The sequence below is a fragment of the Zeus faber genome (assembly GCF_960531495.2).
Source record: "Zeus faber genome assembly, chromosome: 11".
In the NCBI taxonomy this organism is placed as follows: domain Eukaryota; kingdom Metazoa; phylum Chordata; class Actinopteri; order Zeiformes; family Zeidae; genus Zeus; species Zeus faber.
The window spans coordinates 11,608,422-11,629,364 of record NC_137205.1 but is presented as its reverse complement, the minus strand read 5'-3'; the positions used below and the strand labels follow the sequence as shown (position 1 = coordinate 11,629,364).

Genomic DNA, 20,943 nt, shown 5'->3' with positions numbered 1-20,943 from the left:
TGAATGTCGAGGAAAATGTAGGTTTCATGACCGGGGGAACCTGAAAACCGTAACGCATTTTAATAGCTCGCCTGGTTCTCCTTCCTCAGCTGCTCCATGTCTCTTTCCTTGCGGCTCAGCTCCCTCTCCCTCTCGGCGTTGGCCTGCTCGGCCCTGTTCAGCTCCAAGCATTTCTGGGAGTAGCGCTCCGACAGGCCGGCCAGCTCCCTCTGCAGGGCCTGGGTCTCTGCCCTGGACAGAAACAAAAAGAAACAAGGGGGAGCATCTAATAAGAAGCTTCAGTGTGGACAGATGCCTAAGTGGTTCAGCTGACGAATGGCCAGAACAAATACTTCCAGTATTGTTCTTTCAAAAACATTTTTTTCCCCTTAGATCTATATGAAAACCACAGGCAATGGAAGCAATTTCCATCTTCCATTTCAGCCACAATAATGAGCGGACGGACATGTTGAATAAAAGTATTTTAAATATAGTAACTTTTCCCAGTATAATAAAAATAATACAAATATTTTCCACTGTGGTCATAAAAGAGGGCCTCCGCCTCTTACAATCAATAACATAAGGGGGGGAAAAAAAAAGTCTTGGTTTAAAACAGCAAACATGTCTGAAATCCAGGTTCCAACACTCCAAGCACACGATAAGCAGACAAAAGGAAAACCAACGCTGGAACTCAAATTATTCCACATTCCTTAAGTGCTTCAACAAAACCTCCGGCAGGAACGCACCGGCTTTCACAAAGAATCCCGGATGGGCCGTGGAGCCTACAAATCCCGCTCCTCTTTTCAGAGCGGCGCCCGCCACTTTGAAGCCAAAGAAAAGCTATCGACATAAATCACCCGTGTCAGTAATAAACAATTTACCCAAGTCTGGACAGACTGAAGAGACTCACGGTACAAATGAGTTGCAGGAGAATTTTGATACTAGATACTAAATGTTAGAGTGGTGCACCAAACACCTTTACGATGATCCTAGTGGAGGGTAACTCTCCAGTGACAAAGGGCGTGAGAGGAGACTTAACTGCATTGTTTCAAAGATAGCTGCCTCTGAAAAAATAGTTTATTGCACCAACATGTACCAGACTGGTGTGCGTGTGTGTGAGAGTGTGGGTGTGGGTGTGGGTGTTAAGGTTAGGGACGCACTGAATGCTCGGCCGATTAAAAATATTCAGCTGAAAACAGCAAAAATAGCACGTTTGGTACTGCCGTTTATAGTGTTCCCTTGTTTTGACTCATTTTCAACCAGTGTTAATTTTGGCGAAAACTATGGCGAAAAAAGTTCGCCAAACACCTTTTCTCCACAACTGAGACGAGACGTTGACGAGCAAAAAATAGATATTTGATATTAAAAACTGTGACACTGTGACATTCAAAATGCATGATATTTTCTCCCAATTGTGCGTATGTTGCTGGAGTTTTGGTTTTTTTTGTTTGTTTTTTTCCGCTATCGCTGAAATTATTAATTATTATTTAATTATTTCCTAGCTTTGGAGTCTCCCACCCACTGTGGAACTTGGAACAACAGCGTGAATGGCGATCTAACGGTTCCGTTGACGCACACGTGCAGATCAAGATAACCCTTTCGATATTCCGTGTGATGTCAAGTCAGAATGTGAAACTATTGATTGTATTTCGTTAAAAAAAAAAAAAAAAAAAAAAAAAAATGTTTTAAAGTGTATCGACTCCAATGATGACACCAACAAGAGGTGACGTCACTCCCGTAAACGTCGACAAGGAAACGTCAGCAAATAAACACCACGAGCCAGAAATGTCACTTCTCCGTGAAAACATCATCTCTGTGCTGTTATGGATCACGAGGAGAGGCTGGCAGGAGCTCTCTATTATATCACGGAACTGCGCCAGCAGCGTGAGGCGGGGTATTCCCAGAAATCAACGATTCTCAGAATGCAAGTGGAGGGGTCCTCCAAACCATTTGCATTCTGGAAGCAGATTCCCAGAGAATCGCAGCCCTACAGAGTGTATTAGCCAAACTGAATTTATTTTAAAGAGAGAAAACCTTTTGACTAAAAGTAATGACAAAGTTGACAACAATGTAGTGTCTTCGTCGACTAAAAGTGGTATAAAACTGTGAAGGATAAAAATGATTAAAATGTGACTAAAACTAATAAGCAATTTTGTCTAAAGACTAAGACTAAATCTAAAATAGCTGACAAAATTAACAATTAACGGTTTCCAACAGTAAATATGTCTGCAGCGTGGAAACATTGCACAGTTTCCTGTCTTTTTGGTTTTAGGGCTGCAGGATGTTAAATATCTGTTTCTACCATTAGTATGGTAGAAGATGCCTAATCACACTAATCGTGGCGATTATGTTTTTACAGAACTACAGCCCTACTGCCAATTAGAACCTGATAAGGCATTTACGCCAAGAGAGGATTTGGATGGATTCTTTGCACACAAAGGACCGACTGTTACAGGAGACCTATTATGAAAAACTCACTTCTTTTAGCGTTTGTGCACATACATTTGATGGGCCCACTCTACTAACACACAAACTGTGGAATAGGACAACCCAGTCAGTTTATGTTTTTGTGAGCTGTTTCAGGAAACGTGTGCTAAAACGAGCCGTTCAGCTTTGTGTCTCAGTACTCCGTATCATTGAGACACATTAGAATAAGAACCGCCCTCCATCTGAGGCACGCCATCTGAGTCACTCCGCCCAAGCCTGGAGCGCAACCGGACCCGCGAGCATCGAAGCTAAGAGCTAAGCATGGGAGGGGCTCTGTTGTTGGCTTCCAGACACAAATCATTTATAAGAGAGAGGAATTAATACCAACTGTCCATGACAAAACTGCAGACGATGGTAATTTAAGGATTTGCTGTGTGTTTCTTTCTGTGTATGTGTGTGTCCACTGCTGCGCATGATCCACTCTGCGTTTCTCCAAACAAAACCGGAGATGGATTTATTTTATTTTATTCTCCAGACTTTTCTGTTATTGAATGAAACAAGCAAAAAAAAGCCCCAAGCACCGCCGTATCCTGCAGTGCTCCAAGCGCCGCACTGCACCGGACACTGCAGTGAAAGTCGGAACTAACTTTTAAATGAGGCCTTGTAGATATGAGTGAAGATTCAGCAACTGGATTGCATATTTCTCGCCGAGAAATGGTTCAGGAATAGATTTTGGTGGAATCATAACGTGAAAGTTTAATAAATAATAAAAAAGTGAATAAATAAAACTCTGCCCGGAGTAAAGCCCCATTGGCTCACAGAACCTGGAACTTGTGCTCAAACCCCATTGGCTCAGAACTAGGGCTTTAGCTGCTCATTCACAATTAAAGCATCAAATACTGAAACAGCCCACTTTGGAACACTATGGCATAGAGGCATGTTAGAATGGTTAGAATGGCTAGAATGCGTGATCTGAGTGGTATTTTCCACAAAAACCTTCAAAAACATGTTTTGGGGACCTCAGAGATCTATATTAACTTGTGTAAAAAGGAGCAAAATAGGTCCTCTTTCAAATGCCTCCTTTCATTCCTAATTAGCATAAACGAAAAGCAAAAGGTACTTCATTTATGCAACAGTTCCCCTAAAAATGGACAAAAAAAACAAAAGAAACCTGTATGTGGTATTCATTTATTGTAAATAAGCCTAGTGTTTGCTAAAATATGTCTATTAGGATGCATCACGAGCGCAGGTACTTACTGTTGCTGGTTCCTCAGGGTTGTAGAGTCTGCAAACCCTCCACCCAGCCTCTTGGCCTTCTCCACCTCTCTCTCCAGCTCCTCCTTGTGAGCCTTCTTCAAAGCCTCCATCACTACAAAACAAAAAATCAAATACACCCAGAATCAAAACTCAGCTGGTACTGGTGGTGATGACGTCACATGCTCTTTTGAATTTGGTGGGGTCCAAATCTCCTCAAGTGTTCTCAGGTTCCATGTTGATATGAACTAAAACAACTGCAGAACAACACAAATACACCTCCGCCCCTCACCTCGCGCAGTATCCCGGGACTCCTCCAGCAGCAGCCGGTCCTGCTCCGCCCCCAGCTCCCTGGCCTGGCGGTCGTGCTGCCTCCGCAGCTCCTCCAGCGCCTGCTGGTGAGCACGCTCCATCGCCGCCAGACTGCGGCCGCAGGGCGCCTCGGGGCCGCAGCCGCTGCCAGAAACACCACCTCCTCCCTCCCCCCGTCCCCCGCCTCGTCGTTCCAGTTGCTGCCTCAGTGACGCCACCTGCAGAAAGGAGGAGGAAGACGAGGACGGAGGTAAAGCTAACCGGAGGACAAATAAGCCTGTGGCTGTAAACGATATGGTAGAGGCTCCGTGATCCTGCCTTGAGGTTTCCCAACGCCAACAACAGCCATCAAATACAGTCCAGCCGAAATGACTATAGCTCCTATGAATAGCGCCAGTAGAATGACATTTGGCAGTAGGTGTGCATTTTGGTACCGGCTGATGCTTTGGGTACTAATAATTTATTGGTCAAATATCAACCAGACAAACGATTATTTCCACAACTCCGCAAACCTCCTGATCTGTCCTCCCAGTTGTTCCAGGGGTATTAGGGTTGAAAGTTCGACCTTGCCAGTGTCAGATTATCTAGATTTGATGGATGATAAAAACTGATATCGATTGCCTTGTTCTGGGGACCTAGTGTTAGAAATTTGTATTACACCAGGAAACATCGACAGTTGACAGTATGTCTCCATAGCAACGCCTACTTTCATCTCACACTCAAACTAAGTGACTGAGAATGGACAGAGCGCCCCCTCAGCAGCTTCAGCCTAGATCCCAAAAAAGTTTTTGCGCTTTTTGAAATATTAAAAGTAGTCACAATGACTTAAATGTCGTTTTGATTAATATGACTCACAGTTAAAGTGATGATATTACCAATTTGACTTTAAGGAGATTTTACACACAGATGCAAACCACAACACGCAAACCACAATGGCACACAAAGTCAGAAGAGCAGTTTCAGCAACATTTCCACTAAAACTTTGCCAGGAAGACTAAACTTTATACTTTTTATGGGCAAACATTTCCCTATGTGTTTTACTTGGATAACACTGCTGAAAAGCGAGCGGCGCACAGAAGTTTGAAGGGGTTAATAGGCAGAAGGCAGGAAAGGTCCACTTCATCTGGCCGGATGAAGAGTTAATTTGCATTTTTTTCTTTAACTTTGCAAATTGGAAAATCAACTCCACGCACTACCTCCCTCTGCAGCGCCTCGTTGCCCGGCTGACTGGTGGACCGCAGCCCAGCGGGCGGCAAGAGCCTCATCTCCTTGAGGGGCATCCGCTCGAACTCCACCCACTTCCTCTCGATCTCCTCCTCCACGCGCACTTTGAGGTCCGAGCCGGAGCCCTTCCTGGACAGCAGCGCCTCCCACTGGCTGCTGGTAGCGTCCCGGTTCCTCTCCTCCTGCCACTGGCCGTGCTCCCGGCCCTGCCCTTCCCCCACCTCCCTTTGGCCGGTCGGTGCGGGGACGGGGGAAAGCTCCACAGAGTCGAACCTGCGCTGGGCCGGAGGCGCGGGGGACGGGATCTCAGAGCGCGCGTCGACGTGCCGCGAAGTGGTGCGACGCGACGATATCAGAGAGCGGGTATGGAGGGAGTTCTCCTTGTCGCTGCTGCTGTCGGGCAACCTGGAGGAGATTACGACAGGATATTACACGCTGTCGTCGGAGGCGGCTTTCGTGAGTAGCAGTCAAACAGAGCGCTCCAGTCAACCTCAGCTAAGTCTTTAAGAAGGACCATAACAAATTCCGATACGCGTCCAACTTCCCAATTCTACGTTTAAGGGGAAAACGTTATCTGCTCTCCACGCGGCTCGGCTGCGACTCACTGCGTCAGGTCCGGAGAGCTGCTGGGCCGGACGCTCTTCCTCAGAACCTCGATCCAGTTCCTCCTGATCCCGGCCGTCATGGCAGACAGGGTGAACACAGCCTCCCGGGTCTGAGGAGCACCAGGGGAAGAGAGAGAGGGAGTTTAAAACAGGAGCTAAAAAGGGAGAGTTAGAAAAAGGAGCTAGAGTGGAAAAAAAAGGAGTGAGAGAGCGAGTGAGAGAGATGATGGTAGCAGATAAGATGGGAAGAGGATTAGTGAATGGAGCGGACACTAAGGAAAGACGTGGAGGAGCGACTGTCAAGATGAGATGAGAGTCCTGATACCGAAATAAGGAGAAAACGATACAGAAAGCAGAGGCGGGCAGATAAGGCAGATGGATGATAAGAAAACAAACAATGAACAACCGGACCCGACGCAAGGGCGCCATCGACATTCACCTGGATCTGAAATCCATAGTTCTTCTCCACGTCAAACTCAGACACCTTCACACAGGATTTCAGGTCAATCTCCCCGTCCAGCTCGTCTTTCTGCAGGGGAAAAACAACAACCAGCCACCGTTCATATAAGATGCACAAACACCAGACGCACCTCATGGAAAGAAAATAAAACACACACACACACACACACACACACACACACACACACACACACACACACACACACACACACACACACACACACACACACACACACACACACACACACACACACACACACACACACACACACGTATACATACCTCCTCTGCCCCAGAATCCCTGTAGTACTTAAGCCCGGCGTCAGTCAAAACAAACCAGTGCTTCTTCCACTGTAGAAACACACGAGTCAATATTGAACAGATCAATGTTCCAATATCAACAAGGGAACCAATGAATTCTGTATAATATCAGATATTGAAATTGCCCTTGAAGCCTCTGGGCCAAGATCAGACTAAGCCCTCAGTCCGCCATGGTATTCTATATCTCTATTCATCTATATTTGTCGTCTGATTTAGTCGTGATATATGCTGGTGAACCACATGGGACGCTGGCGTAGAGCACTTCACCTCTCCATTGTCGTCCAATTTGGACATCCATCCCTTCTTGAAGTTGAGGAGGTCAGGCTGCGGAGGAAAGAGAACGCAGAGTTGGTGTGTGAAGAAGGTTAGTACAGCTGCAAAAAGCCCCGGAGGAAGCCAAGCTCGGCTTATTTCAACAACACTGCGGTTGCTTAAGAGTACGGTCGACACCACAGAGAGAGGCTTGAGGTGAGAAACCAAACAGGAAACAACAAGAATGCCTGCGAGGGACACATGACGCAGCGATGGAAACGAACAGAGGCAGGAAGACACTGCGAACTGGAAGGAGGGACGTCCTTAGAGATGGGAGGTAAAGGCTTGGAAAACTGAACTGCACTACTATAATTAAATGCCACATTGAGTTGACAAATCTCGTAATATGTTCACAGTCGTGCCAATCTCACTTGAAAGTTTACATTTTTTCACAAGAGTTGCCTACAATTTGCCGAACTGTTCCAGATTCTTCTCAAGCGGACCTACAATTTACAAATGGATATCACGTGATCCGTTTGAGAACTTTCCAGCAGGCAAATATCTTTGGAGGATCTGTAGGTGTGGTGGGGTATTGATCCTGACCTACAGCAGCACTAGTTCTGCAACCTGGAACTACATCCCAGTGCGAGAAAACAGCTTTTTTGCGTCAGCTGTCCGGGCCGAGGAGCGCTCGTGCTTGGACATGTCGAAACTCATCTGCCGCCGTATCCAGGAGTAGCCTGCATTTGGATTTGACAGGATGATGGGACAGGGGAAAAAATGTGCTAAGCGCTGAAGATCGCAGCTTCAGATTGGGTAAAGTCTTCCACCCGAGTGTGTCCTCGGGCTGCTCCCTTATCCCCCCCCTACAATACCCATTTCTCATCCCTTACTCTTTCCCTGTCCCATGGTTTCTATTAAACCTTCCCACAGCTCACAACTCCATCTTGTCCATCTTGTATCTTGGTCACCACCCCCCGCCCCAATGCTCTTTGTCCCCTTCTCTTTCATGACTTCAAGCAGCTCAGTTTGCTTCTTCATGTTGCATCTTCCTGGCATCCAGCGACTAAAGATACTCCCAGGTTCTTAAGAAGGAGCTTAGCCGCACTGCGGTTGTTCCTGGCACGGACACCACAACATGGTCTGGAGATCGCCAACAGGCCTGTAAAACTGTGGCGATGGGATTGAGGGAGGTGTGGAGGAGCGCCATTGGAAAGGAAGAAAGAAAGAGAGATCTGAAATTTGTTGCAATTTCTTTTTTGGACCTTGCAGTCGAGTGATCTCACAGGAATTTGGTTTACAGTTAAGGGTGGGATTTTAATCAAAGAGGATAAACACAGATACCCCTTTTTGAGACTGACATTCTATCTAAAAAAAAAAATAAGGAGGTTAATTGCAACAATCAATTGAAGTGAACAAATTGGTCCTTGGTGGCATCTCAATGAAACATTAATTTCCGACTTCCTCATCGCCCCTGACTAAGGTCAAGGAGAAGAAAAGGATAAGAAAGGAGTGAAAAATGCAGCGGGTTTTTTCCCTTGCTATGTTATGTGAGTTATATGACCATGGTAGGTAAGGCAAGATAAGTATGTCTATTTCAGGGAACATTCACTCTGTCACACTTATTTTCTGTGAGGCCTAGGTAATATATTCCATGGTGCTTTCAGAGTAGTCTAATTTAGTTAAAGTGAAAATCCATTCAATCATCAGTGGAGGGTGGATTACACCACAAGTCCCAGAATTCCATTCAAAACTGCAACATACAGATTTACTATCATTTTTGCATCAGTTTGGGATGCACTTATTTTGAAATTCTGGGCCGATAACGATACCGATGTTTAAACTAACAGTTTGGCTGGTAGCTGGTGCCGATGTGTTCCGAGTTCTGGTGAACGCAGCATCCCTTCCTGCTTGGAGCGCTGCCGAGAGCCATGTCCACATCTTCTAAAGTAGATTGCGGATGGCGTCGTTCTCTCGGATGGATAAAAAAAATTAATAAAATGGGTTGCCAAAATATACTTTGGTGGCCGTTAATATACCTGGGCGGCCCACACAAGTAAAGTATGTGTGGGAAACACTGGATAAACATCTGCTACTGCCTTCGGTGAACATTATCTTATTTTCTAATCGGCTGATGACCCTCAGCAAGGTGAATATCTGCCAATACCGATGTACGGTCGATAAATCGGTGCATCCTTACAAACAGCGTGTAGACGAGAACATGCACAATGCAAATACATTGAATGGCTACTTCATAAAAATAGTCAGCTAAATAAAGTGCATCAAATGTGGGATTATTATTATTATTTATTTTTATTTTTGTAAACACAATAATCTTTCACACTCCCACTTTAAGGACCGCAAGATTGTGTTATAAACACACTGTCGAAGCTCCTATTGAGCTTCTGTGTGCTGCAAACAAGAGCATATGGATCACAATGCTGCCTCTCACACTGACACGTCCTGGATAATGACATTTCCTCCATGTGTAAACAACACTGAGAAAAGAAACAGAAACTGGTATGTTCTTGTAAATTAAAACGATCACACACAGACAGACACACACACACACAAACACACACAAAAGAAAGGATAATAATGAAATGAAACATCTTGAGGGAATCAAGTTACTGTTGAAATTCTGACCAATTGTGCTGTAAGGACACACCCTCATGACCTAGAGCCCATTCAGTTTAACACTACCTGTATTTTTTTTTCATTTCACCACTTTTTTCATTATTTTGTAAAGCGTCCATGGATTTCATGTAAAGCTCTAATAAATCAAAATTGTTATTATTATTTCTCCTGTATTGAAGTATTAGACATCACCACACGCTGCACTTTGCAATGCTCTGCTGGAACAGAGTTCAATCCAGATAAACTATCAGATGGAGCAATGGCTCCAGCGTCGGAGATTTATAAAACAACACAAACCGTAATCAAAGTTCAACTTACCGTCATGGCAGCAGGATCCAGAAGCGGAATAAAGAAAATAAGAACCTGTGATTATTCTGTTGCGTTCACTGCGGGGCCTGGTGGCCCAGCTTGCCACCTTACTGGTCCTTCAGGGCAAAACTCAGACCAAACTCAAGCATTCCCACTCGTCTATCCCTCTATCCGTCTGTATATATCTCTACACGGGGCGATCCGCTTTAACAACGCTCTGTTTCCCACCGTAGAAAGTTCATTCCTTCGACCGGAGCTGGAGCAGACGCAGCGCAGCCCAAAAGCAGCTCACTTTTCACTACTTTCTGACTAAACCGTGACTCGCGAAGCGAGACTCGCCGAGCGACCCGTTCGTGGCGAACTACTCCTTTAAATGACGCGGGCGTCGGGGGTCGCTCCGGCGAAAGAGTGGGCGAGCCGGGAGCAAGTGTACCGACAACCTGGAAATAACACCCCGCGGACCACGTTAAAGTCCAGGGGGAGAGAACGCCGAAGAATTTTGGAATAATCGATATCGATTGTGACCGATCCGCACGTCCACATTCCACCCAGGTGAACGACTTTGACGCGACTCGTTTTGGGGCTGACTGATACGATCACGCGGCTCTTGTGAGAATTCCGCGTTCATCGTTCACCGGGAGTCCCCCCCCCCCCCACCCTCTGTCGTTCACCGTGCTTTTCACCACGGGACCCCCCCCCAAAACGGACGACGAGGCCTGACAATTGAACGACCCTTGTCACCGAGTGAATCGGCAAGAATCGAATCTGAACGAAGTGTCGAACCCCTCACCGCCCCTTCGCCCGGCTGGCTTCCTGGGCGGATCCCAGCGAGAAACCGATCCAGACCACCGAACATTTACATTTGAAATTATTCACACCGTCCCCTAAAAAATCGCGCTGACCGCCATAGCCGCACTGAAAAAACAAAAACAGGGCATCGGTTTCGATATGAAAATGATGACCACATGCCCAAGCACAGGGGGTCTCAACGTGGGGTCGGCGGCCCCCTAGCGGTCCTCGAAGAGATTTGCAGGTGGCCCGCAACAAAATTACAATAGTAATAATAATAACAACAGTTATTAGTGTGATTATTATTCTCATTGTTATTAACAATATTTTTCACCCTTTTATGCATATTTCATATATATATTTGAAATATATCATATGTATATTTTATATATATTTCAATACATTCACACTCACTGCAAATCACATGAAAAAAATCATTGGATTGCAGTCATTGAATTAACTTTTAGAAAATGCTTTAACGTTTTAAACCTTTATTTTTTATCTATTTTTTTCCCCAACTTAAAATGGGTGCATTTTTTGTGAGCAAAGTCAAATTTAAATGTTGAACCACACACACACAACAGTTTTTTGTTTGTTTGTTTTGTACTTCTGGTAGGGGAGGGGGCACATTCAGGAACTTGCTCTGCCCTAGAACCCTAACTGACAAAGCTCAGTGAGTCTTGTGAAATGTCCTACTGCTGCAGGTGAAGTATGCTGGCACACAACCAACACAGCCAGCTCCTAAAACAAGAGAATTCATGTAGGTCACATTTTGTCCGCAGCTTATCATCACATAGATCATGTCGCAATGTACAAATAAACAATGTATGCGCGATCCAGCATTTGTGCTCCAAGTTGACGACCTGTCACAACCATTTGTCCCGGATACCTCTCTATCTCTGACGCACTTTACCTCTCTCTCTCTTTCCAACTCGCGGCACTCAAACATCCCCTTGGGTGAAAAGAAAAAACGGACAAAAAAGCCCCACCGAGCTCATGTTTGCAGTCAAACACCCGAAAGGATGGTACTATGTTGGAAAACAGAGGCACAAAGGACGACAGTTCAGCCGCTTGATATACCTGCATTTGGCCGGATCTGTGGCGATGACCTTTCCATGAACCGCCCTCCTCTACTGTCGGACTACCAGACCCCTGGAGGGAAAGGTATTTATAAAGATATTTAATAAAGATATTTGAAATGTTTCCCTGAGAGTCCTTCTGGCTCTCACGGAAAATGTGGAGCCCTTAAATCTAGTGCATGGCCCGAGGGCGTAGCGGTTATAGTTATTTGCATGAATGGCATGTTGTGGTATTTTGATAACACAGTGTAACACAGTGTACATAGCGCCTAGTTAATCTATATAAAAAATGTTCCACTGCAAAAAATGAAGATCCCACTTCATACTTTACTGCTGCCAGTCCACTTATTTCCACATCAGTTTTTTTCTCCCGTCTATTCCATATTCCTGCTTCGAGTCTACCTGCATGTACAGCGAGGTGGAGGAGTGGGCTCTGGATAGATGCCCACTGCCCGTGTATGCCGATCCCAGACACTCCCTCTCCATGTCTCCGGGATCCTCCCATTCCCTGGAGGGGTGCTTGCTCAAGGAGTGGCTGAAACAAGACATTTAAAGGTTCTCCAGTTCTGTTTTGTTTGTATTTATTTCATTTTAACCGTATTCTTTTCTGAGGTATCCCAGCTAAGTATATGGTGGGTATATGACTATGCCGTGTTGTCTAATGCCTTTTCGCTTAACCTCCACTTAAGAAGTCTTCACTACGTCAAGTAAAAGTACGAATAAAATAAGCAATCATCCTATGCCAACACTTTCAGTTTATGAACTAAATCTCTTTATTGACCTGAGGCTCCTGACTAGTCTTTTCTTCCTTCGACATCGACCTGCTGGTCTAATAGGACCCTGACCTGGCTGGTTTGAACAGTTCCTGTCTGCCTGGGGACCGGTGACTCTGAGGTTTCGCCGCGTAGCCCGGCCCCTCCCTCGGATGGATCATTTTGACCCTCGGCACGTCAGCCATCACGGCGTACTCCTCCCTGCTCCGCCCCGCCGACCCGCCTAACGGCTGGCCTGACTCAGAGGACTCCATGGAGCTCTGGGAGGAGGTATGCCTCCGCATTTGGACCCGAGGCGGCGGAGAAGGGCTCCTCATCCGGCGGGACGACCTCTCAGCGTTGGAGTTGGGGCTGCCTTCTTCGAGACCCCGCCCGCTGCTGATGGACCTGTTGACGCTGGAACTCCTGGACGCTTCCCTGGTCGCTGAGGAGGCCCTGTTGGAGAACGCTTTCCTACCGTTCTCCCTGGTCTCACGAGTGGGAGAGTGAGAGGGAGAGGCAGCGCGAGATACGGAGGAGCTGCGGAGGGAATGGGTGGAGTCCCTCCAGGAACGTGGCGAGCGGTTCCCATCAGATCTCATCTCGCTATAAGTGCCTTTTCTCTGATAGGAGTGACGGGTGTCTACGTGAGAGATTTTGTTGAGGACGGAGTAGCCCGGTGAGTCGCCGTTGCCCTTTCTAGACGGAGAGGAGCAGCGGCTGTTCAGTGAACTGATGTTTTCCGTCCTCCTCGGCGCCAACTGGCCTGGAGGGTCATAGCCTCTCCTGTGAGGTGACAAACTGCGGGCGTCCCCGCTTCTGATGGAGCTGCTCGTCTCAGACTTCCATAACAGTGACTGACCAGGCGTGTCATAAGTCCTCTTGAGAGCGGAGGAGGTTCGGCTTTCACGGACATAGCTTTTATACAAACAGTCGTCCCCTGTCTTTCTGGATTGATACCGACCAGGATCGGCGTAGCTTCTCCTTCCAGGAGACGAGCTCCGGCTTTCACCACCTCGACTCACACCATAACCACTTGATACAGTCTTACGAAGCAGCACATGGGTTGGGGCGTCATGGCCACCTCCAGTCGGAGAGAGGCTGGGGTGATCATGTTTTAGATCATCCCTGGCCTCTGGGCTACGCAGCAGAATCTGGCTTTCAATATCATAGCCCTCCCTAATGGGGGAGCCACAGCGCCTACGGTGACCACCACCACTGAGGGATGTAACCGAATCCCATTTATGAAGAAGGGTTTGGCTTGGCAAGCTGCAATTTCTCCTTGTGGGTAAAGAGCTGTGCCCATCACAGACACTATCATAAGATCTCCTCGAGGGTGAGGAATTACGACTATCTCGCACCTGGCCAGTGGACAAACTCCTGGTTTGTTCTGTTTTGCGGAGAGAGCTTTGGCCAGTTGGGTTGTAATCCTTCCTTGAAGAAGGTGAACTTCTGCCATCTCTACTCCTGCTGTCCATCAATCCATTTGACCCTGTTTTACGCAAGGCATTCCGAAAGTCAGAAACAGTCGTGGGTTGGGATTTGGCAGAACTTGTAAATGCTTTGAAGTTCATAGGCACTGTCCCTGAACTGACTCGTCCAGATGTGCCCTGAGAGGGGCTTCTGGATCCTTGTGCCAGCCCCTGAGAGCGCCCTCTGTCGTTGAAGGTATTCCTGTTGAGGGAGGTCGTCGACTCACTGCGTCTAAAGGGTAATTGTCCACGCGATGGGGAGGAAGAGCGAGATTGAAAGGTGGAGCCTTGTCTTGAGGACTCGAGTCGTCCTGACTGCTGATAGGACGAGGAGTGGCTTCCTCGGCCATAAGAGCCGCCCACACGTCTCTGGCCAGTGGATACCAGGGACTCTGCGATCTTAAACGGGGTGGGACTTGGTGAGCGAGGCCCAACCTGAGCCTCGACTTCAATGGCAATATCGTAGGGGTCGGGAGGAAAAATCTCTTCGGGTAGATCCAGGTCTAAAACCTCCATGTTCGTCCTCTCAGACGCAACCCCAAGGTTAGGGTTCCGAAAAGGGATTGTGTCCTTGGGCTCGATGTTCCTGGTGTTGAAGACGGGGTGTCCTCTCTCAAAATGGCGGAAAGAAGCAGGAGGGCTTTTGTCACGGAATGAACGAGAACCTTCGGCCCTGCCCAGGGAGAAGTAGCCGCTATCGCGGTTCTCTCTCTCCCCTTTAAAGCCTAAAACAAATAGAGAAAAAGAGAGAGAAAATGACAGAGAGGTTGAACAACCAGCAGGGACAAGAGATGCACATGTCAAAGTTCAACTACCACACAACTAGGTAAGAGTTCCTGACACAAACCCAACTATATTGTATTACTGATAATTGCTCTGAGACACCTCAGCTGGTGACACCAAGCAGAGGTTAGCTGCCAGCATCACCATGTAAAGAACACCTTTGGGGCGTAATTGGATACAGATTGGTCAAGAAGTGTGAGCGTGACGGCCACCAAGTCACAAATCATAAGTAGGTATGCTTTAGTAACAATGACCTGAGTACTTGCTGAAGCTGTCCCTATCACGAGCCTCCTCCATCCAGGCCCTGGGGTTTGGGTGGTGCGGTGGAGGATCGAGCCGGGTCATGGCGAGCTGCGTCGGACGGCGGCAGATCGGCAGGTAGTCGTTCTCCGTGCTGACGGAGTCGCTGAGCTCCGGGTAGTCGCGACCACTGTGGTCGTGACGGGAAGGGAGGAAGGGATGCAGGAGGAGTGATGGATGGAGAGAAAAAAGGAAATTGGAAAACAGTGTCTACAAATAGTACATTAGCCAGTAAATTAGACTCAAAGACGTGGCTCATGCGATTTCGAGCATTTGGGTTAGGCAACGTGACTGCAGAGTACAATGAACAAAGACATGTGTCAGTTTAAACTACTCCCACTACGGGCAGCAGAAGCCTTGAGGCATTATCCCACTATGTTACACTGTAATTATAGTCCTATACGTGTTGGGGAGTAATAACCCCACGTGCAAACAACTTAGAGAACCAAAACCAAAACGTGAATCATTTTGGCTTCAATTCAGTCCAGTAGGACATGATACTATGACGCTATCATCTACAGAAACGGTATCTTATACTGTATCGGTCCGTGCCACAAACCAACCATCGATGAACCGTCTACATGATACGTACAACTTTTTGGATTTTGCCAGGCAACCCCCAAAAATAACCGTTCAACCTGTGTCATGTTCCCTACCTGTCCGTGCTGCAGTCGTCGTCCCCGTCACAGATGTAGAGCTCGCAGTCGGGGCTCAGGATACACAGGGAACTCTCATGGAAACCCTGACGGCCTCCGCTGACGCAGTAGCTGCTCCGCACTGATTGGCCGTCAGAGTCCTCCTGATGAATGGACGAGACCAGCCAATCACAGATCGGCTTCAATCACAATCCCCATGGCCAATCACACGGGTGACGGTGGTACGATTTGAAGTGGGAAATGGACTTCGGCTCGATGCGAAAGACTGTCAGATGCTACGACAAACCTCAAAGGGTAGATTAGACACATTTAAAGAACATAGATTGAGCCCCGTATCTAGAATGTAAACACTAGATACGCTACAAACCCATCACACTCATCGCTCAACTCCACATTCACGATGATACTTACTCCACCTTCCTACGTCTTTCAGTGCGGCGCCATGTTCAATGTGTCAAATTCAGCCGAAACTAGTCCTTTCCTCTCGATTCGCTTTCCTCCCGGACCTCTCGCTCAAACCCGCTCACATGCCGACTTTGCCCGTCGGAGTGGGGTTACACGCCGTCGAAACCTGACCCGGACGGTGGCTGTCCTCATTATTATTTCACGGCCTGTTCTTATTCTTTCACGCAAATCGATGGATTTTAATACACCGTAGAGGGATTTCCTGGACATCGATATCATTCATCTCGGTCGTACGTTGTCTTGTCGTTTAAGGTGAAGAACAAAGGGTTCTGTTGTCTTGCAGCCAGTTCTAAGTGGACTATTAGTTTGGAATATTTTAGTATGTGACATATACAGTATACGCCAAAGCATTTTGTAATATATACTATGTCTACATGTATTTGTCAGTATATTCAGAAAACAATTTGGACCAACAATAAGAATAGCAGCGGTGCAGACTGGAGGTGTTTCTGCTCTTTGGAGTTTCAGTCCTGCGTGGAAAGGTGCCAGTCCTCTCTGTGCCTGGGCTCAGGCGTCTAACATTACAAGTGACTCCCAAAAGGGAAGTAAATGATCCCACTCATTAATTTGTAATGGAAGTCAGTCCTACCGTCCCGCCTCTAAATGGTCACCTCTCTCTTTCTCTCTCTCTCGCTCTCTTTCAACCTTCTCTTTATCTGTGATGTATTGGGATTATCATTATCTGACTGACAGTGATGGATTTGTCACCTACAGCGTCTTCCTGATCTCACTAATGGCCTGCAGGGAAACCGTGGAGGGTCACAGGGCCACGGCTGGACCTTTGTTCCCAGATCAGACCATCACTCTGTTCAGTCCTGTCTCCGTTAAAGACGGTTTATTCTAACTCAAAACAAGCATGGCCTTTGTCTTTACCTTGATAGTATCTGACCTCACTGCTCTTGTGACCCACTCTCTGACCCCTGATGGTCTCCACTGCTTATATCGTCAACAGGGCTGGTTAAACATACACAGCTCTACCTCTGCAGCCCAATAAATCCTCCTTAAAGTCACCTGTAGATCTCCCTCATTATTTTTCCAACCTTTCCGCTGGTGTTTCTTTCATCTGCCTGGGATGGGAGTGGCTGTAATGCATCTCCTTTGCCTGGCAGCGTCCCAATCCCATTCTCAGGGTTGTCCCCAGCGGCAGTAATCTTCCCTGTCCCCGTCCCGGTCACCGTCGAGGGGCTCCGCTGGGGCGTCGCCTCTTTGCTCTCGCCTCCGCCGGCATGCAGGTGTCTCTGGCGCAGGCAGTCGTGGCAGCGGGAGGGGTCAAATATGTTGGGCTGGAACTTGGGGCAGGCGGGCTCATTGCTAGAGACGGGCATGGTGCGTCCGGAGGGGTCACCCGCCCGCTCATCGCATACCAAAAAGATCCCTGGGAAACATCGGAACATGGGACGTTATAATGACCTTGAAAACCATGAAAGAGCATATTGCACTGTGCAGTATCACAAGTTAAGACATGTATTTTAAAATGAAACGGTGTAGCTTTGTGTAGTACAGCCAGCATAATGTCAAAGGAAAGTGAATAATTCCTACACATAAAATACATTTGAGAAAAGGATCTTGAGGTACCTTGAAATGGTTTAAATCTACCCCACAGGCAAAGTACGCTGGTGGTTATGCAACTGCACAGCGACAGCAGGCGCCGGCACTAAGCAACATCCCAGAATTAATCAAGGGGATCTTTTAGTTCATGGTTCATGCACAGCATAAGCAGTTCGTTCAGCTAGGCAAATAACTCATCACACGAGAGGACATTGAAACACTATCCAGTCACAACACGACCCAAGCTCCAAGCGGAATGCATTTCTACCAAGAGACATCATATTTAAACACCCCCTTTAGAGTAAACATGCCTGTGGAATACAACTAAACAAACCTATCAATAAGACAATAAAAGTTTAGCAAGCTGAATGCACCTATTTAGTGATTTCTAATATATATATATACGTAGAGATGGTGTTTACCTGAGAGAAGCCCCTCTAGTCAGTTTAAGTGAAGATAATGGCATTAGGAGTCAGGAAGATAAACTATGCATCAGACCCCCATCAGGCACATGGCTCTTGCCTCACGCTAACGCTCCCCCTTGAGCTTCCCAACGGAGAGATCCGATCGGCTGCCCTAGTTCCCTAAGAATGGGCGAAACCGAAGCACGGAGAGCACCATCGTGGTTCTCCGTTAACGCTGACTAGAAAGCAGCAGCCGATAGAGCCGGAGCCGATGAGGCGAGTGGCAGAGCGGCTCCACCATCGCCCGGTTGTATTAAATATCATGGTCTTTAGAAAGCGAAATGAAACTCTTTCTGGTGACAGCTGCCACGCATAGGCTGAGCTCGGTGTAAATAAGTAAACACCACTGATGTATGGGATTAAAATACATTCAGGCCATATATTATATAGTGTGTATTTCATGATATTAACAAGAACTGTGCTCTAAGAGTAGCCAATCCTCCTTTAAAGCTTTGTTAATAAAAACCAATGATAATTTTCACAATTCTCTAAACGAGAGAATGTTGGTTAGTGTCAAGTTTCCTTTTTAAACAACGCGTTAGAGAGATGATATCTCAGGGAGAAAACCATGACTACAGGTCAATTCAAACATTTCACTTTAATTGGTGTTTAAGTGAGTGGTTTTGTATACATACATTATTAAGAAATAGAACTTTACAAAAACAGCTGCGTCATGACAAAATGTAAATATGTGTCCACTTGGAAAGCCACAAAGTGATGGGTGCAGCGGCAGCAGGAAGAGCAGCTTCTCCATCGACGACTCTTCCGGCTGGCGTAGACCCAGAGACCCCGCGAGAGATTCTGACCAATTCGAAATCCAGCTTATTCACAGTCAACCTTTAAATGTATTTAGGTTTCATTTCTTTCCCCACCAACACAAACTCTCCCTCTCTCATTCATCGTGATGCACCCTCTTCCCTGTCTGTCGTCGTCGGTCCCTCTTGCTGGTCTTCCCGGTCTTCCCGGTCTTGGCTTTAGTCTGGGGTAGATTGTGCCTTTTGTCTGACGGCCGCCCTCGCCCTCCCCTCACATCCTGCTTCCGATTTCCCTTTTTCTGCTTGGTGAACATGTTGAGTGAGGACGTCAGGGAGCGGATCCTAGGATGGATCAATGGAGAGATAAAGAGGTTATGGTGAATAGTGAGAAATACTTTCAGGTACCGTTCCCTGTGCAATCACACAAGGTAAGGAGAGATGAAAACGTACATGCTGGATGCAATTTTTTGGCAATTTAATCATTGTCAATTTCCGACCTTCAGTTTAGCAATATGACTTCACAGTGATAAATAACTGGAAATATTATCGTGGCAATGATGTGGTTTGTTTTAATTCATCGAATTAAAGCAAAAGAAGTCCATTCCTCCACCGAATCACATGAAGTTGTGGTTATTGTGACCACTGTGGTCCGGTGAACACTAAGATACTAAAAGGTGCATGACATCCACATTGAAAAGAGCGTAATTGTCATTTGTCAAACTGGTGATTGTACTTCAAATCGCTTCAGTAAAAAGAACATTAATTTTCGAATTTTGGCTGATATTAACGATCAGTGAGCGATCCACCCACTGATGGCTATGGTAGGGGAATTACTGGTGTGTGTGTGTGTGTACATCATTGCTTACTTTTTGTTGAGGATGGGTTGGTGAGCTTGCTTTGGCATTGCGCTCATTTTCTCCTCTTTCTCTCTCTTCTCCTTCCCTTCTCCCTCCGGTTTATTTTCATCTTCACATTCACCATCAACCTTGACAGGGCAAACAAGTTTCACTTCCAACGACATAGTTTCCTCTGAAGTCACAATTTCGTAGCGGTTTAAAGCTAACCGTAAAATTTTAAATACTGTCGTTCCAAACGAGAGCCATACACATTATTTGGCAAAAACATATTATTGCATTTGTGAATCCTATACTCAAAAGTAGTTTGCTTGTAGCCCTTTCAGAGAACAATTTGGATGCTGACGCTTTACTTGTTCATCTCCCAGTCCTAGAAGTCTGGCCTGCGTCAGGTCCAGGTCACTGATGGTCGTCACGGTGACGGTGTGGTTGGGATGGTCGTATTGCATCAACTCTGTCGTGTCAGTGATCGCGCCTTCCAGATCATCACCATCTTCATCTAGAGGGCAGCGCATTAAAACAGAGGGCTGACAAGTTAACAAAGCAATGAGAGATGTCAACATCCAAACCTTTATCACAACAGATCCGTGAAGTCACACAAGTCAATATTTTATTTCTCACCCACCAAGAGCCTCTCTCCTCTCCTTCAGCATCATGATGTACTCTTTGTGCCGCTAAGATTAAAAATATAGTGGTTCCATTCATCATTTGTAATCATTACATTACGCTACAGTCCATCCTTATTTGACCTTAAGTCTGACATTACCTGTTCTCTAACTCTGATCTTCTCTTCTTTGATTTTCTTCTTGATTTCAGCTAGTGCTACCTTCTTCCTCTCCACCTTCCTCTTGTGGAAGCCTGTGAGATACTCCCTGCGCAAGACAGTGTTGGCCTCACATAGGTATTGAGTATTCGACCAGCTTATTTTTCCAGTTACGTTTTCAAAATGTGAGCGTAGCGTGATCTTGCATAATGTACAAAGCTCATCTAATAGACTCAACTAGCAACAGATAATGTTGTAAGGCTTACACCCGCCAAATCAATGTTTAACAAGGTTGTTTGCGCCTTACAAATCAGATGACTTACTGTCGGTCCTCGTCGTCAAACGTAACAATGCATTTGTTTTCTCTTTTCTTTGAGCCCGGCTTAAATTTGGGCTTTTTGGGCGCATTATTATTTTTCTTGGGTTTCATTTTTTTTTACACGTGAGTTTGTTCGACTTCCTGCTTCCCTGGTGCAGTTGAGGT

General features: G+C 46.5%; 2 protein-coding genes across 2 annotated transcripts in view; both read right to left on the bottom strand.

Moving 5' to 3' along the window:
• Positions 1–9,931, bottom strand: part of triobpb (TRIO and F-actin binding protein b) — a 13,737-nt gene extending 3,806 nt beyond the window's left edge. Inside the window, exons 1-9 of the mRNA XM_080009588.1 lie at positions 9,789–9,931; positions 6,849–6,905; positions 6,543–6,611; positions 6,241–6,330; positions 5,802–5,911; positions 5,169–5,601; positions 3,953–4,190; positions 3,664–3,775; positions 72–231 (exon numbers count right to left, since the gene is read on the bottom strand). Of these exons, the coding sequence (XP_079865714.1) occupies positions 72–231; positions 3,664–3,775; positions 3,953–4,190; positions 5,169–5,601; positions 5,802–5,911; positions 6,241–6,330; positions 6,543–6,611; positions 6,849–6,905; positions 9,789–9,794 (1,275 nt within the window). The 5' untranslated portion in view covers positions 9,795–9,931. The remainder of the gene's footprint in view (positions 1–71; positions 232–3,663; positions 3,776–3,952; positions 4,191–5,168; positions 5,602–5,801; positions 5,912–6,240; positions 6,331–6,542; positions 6,612–6,848; positions 6,906–9,788) is intronic.
• An 8,748-nt stretch (positions 9,932–18,679) lies between these two features.
• nol12 (nucleolar protein 12) lies at positions 18,680–20,921 on the bottom strand. The gene is made up of 6 exons (XM_080009782.1): positions 20,783–20,921; positions 20,463–20,568; positions 20,322–20,370; positions 20,050–20,195; positions 19,709–19,827; positions 18,680–19,184 (listed from the first exon to the last, which is right to left on the bottom strand). Exons 1-6 carry the CDS (start codon positions 20,887–20,889, stop codon positions 18,980–18,982), a joined length of 732 nt encoding a protein of 243 aa, XP_079865908.1. The 5' UTR covers positions 20,890–20,921; the 3' UTR covers positions 18,680–18,979.
• Between the last annotated feature and the right edge of the window lie 22 nt (positions 20,922–20,943).

Excerpts from the sequence above, each read along its gene's own strand:
- nol12 (XM_080009782.1), bottom strand. The coding sequence starts at position 20,889 with ATGAAACCCAAGAAAAATAATAATGCGCCCAAAAAGCCCAAATTTAAG. Across the intron at positions 20,569-20,782 it reads TTTGACGACGAGGACCGACA|GGAGTATCTCACAGGCTTCC; the intron begins GTAAGTCATCTG and ends TGTCTTGCGCAG. Across the intron at positions 20,196-20,321 it reads GGAGAGGAGAGAGGCTCTTG|ATGAAGATGGTGATGATCTG; the intron begins GTGGGTGAGAAA and ends GCTGCCCTCTAG.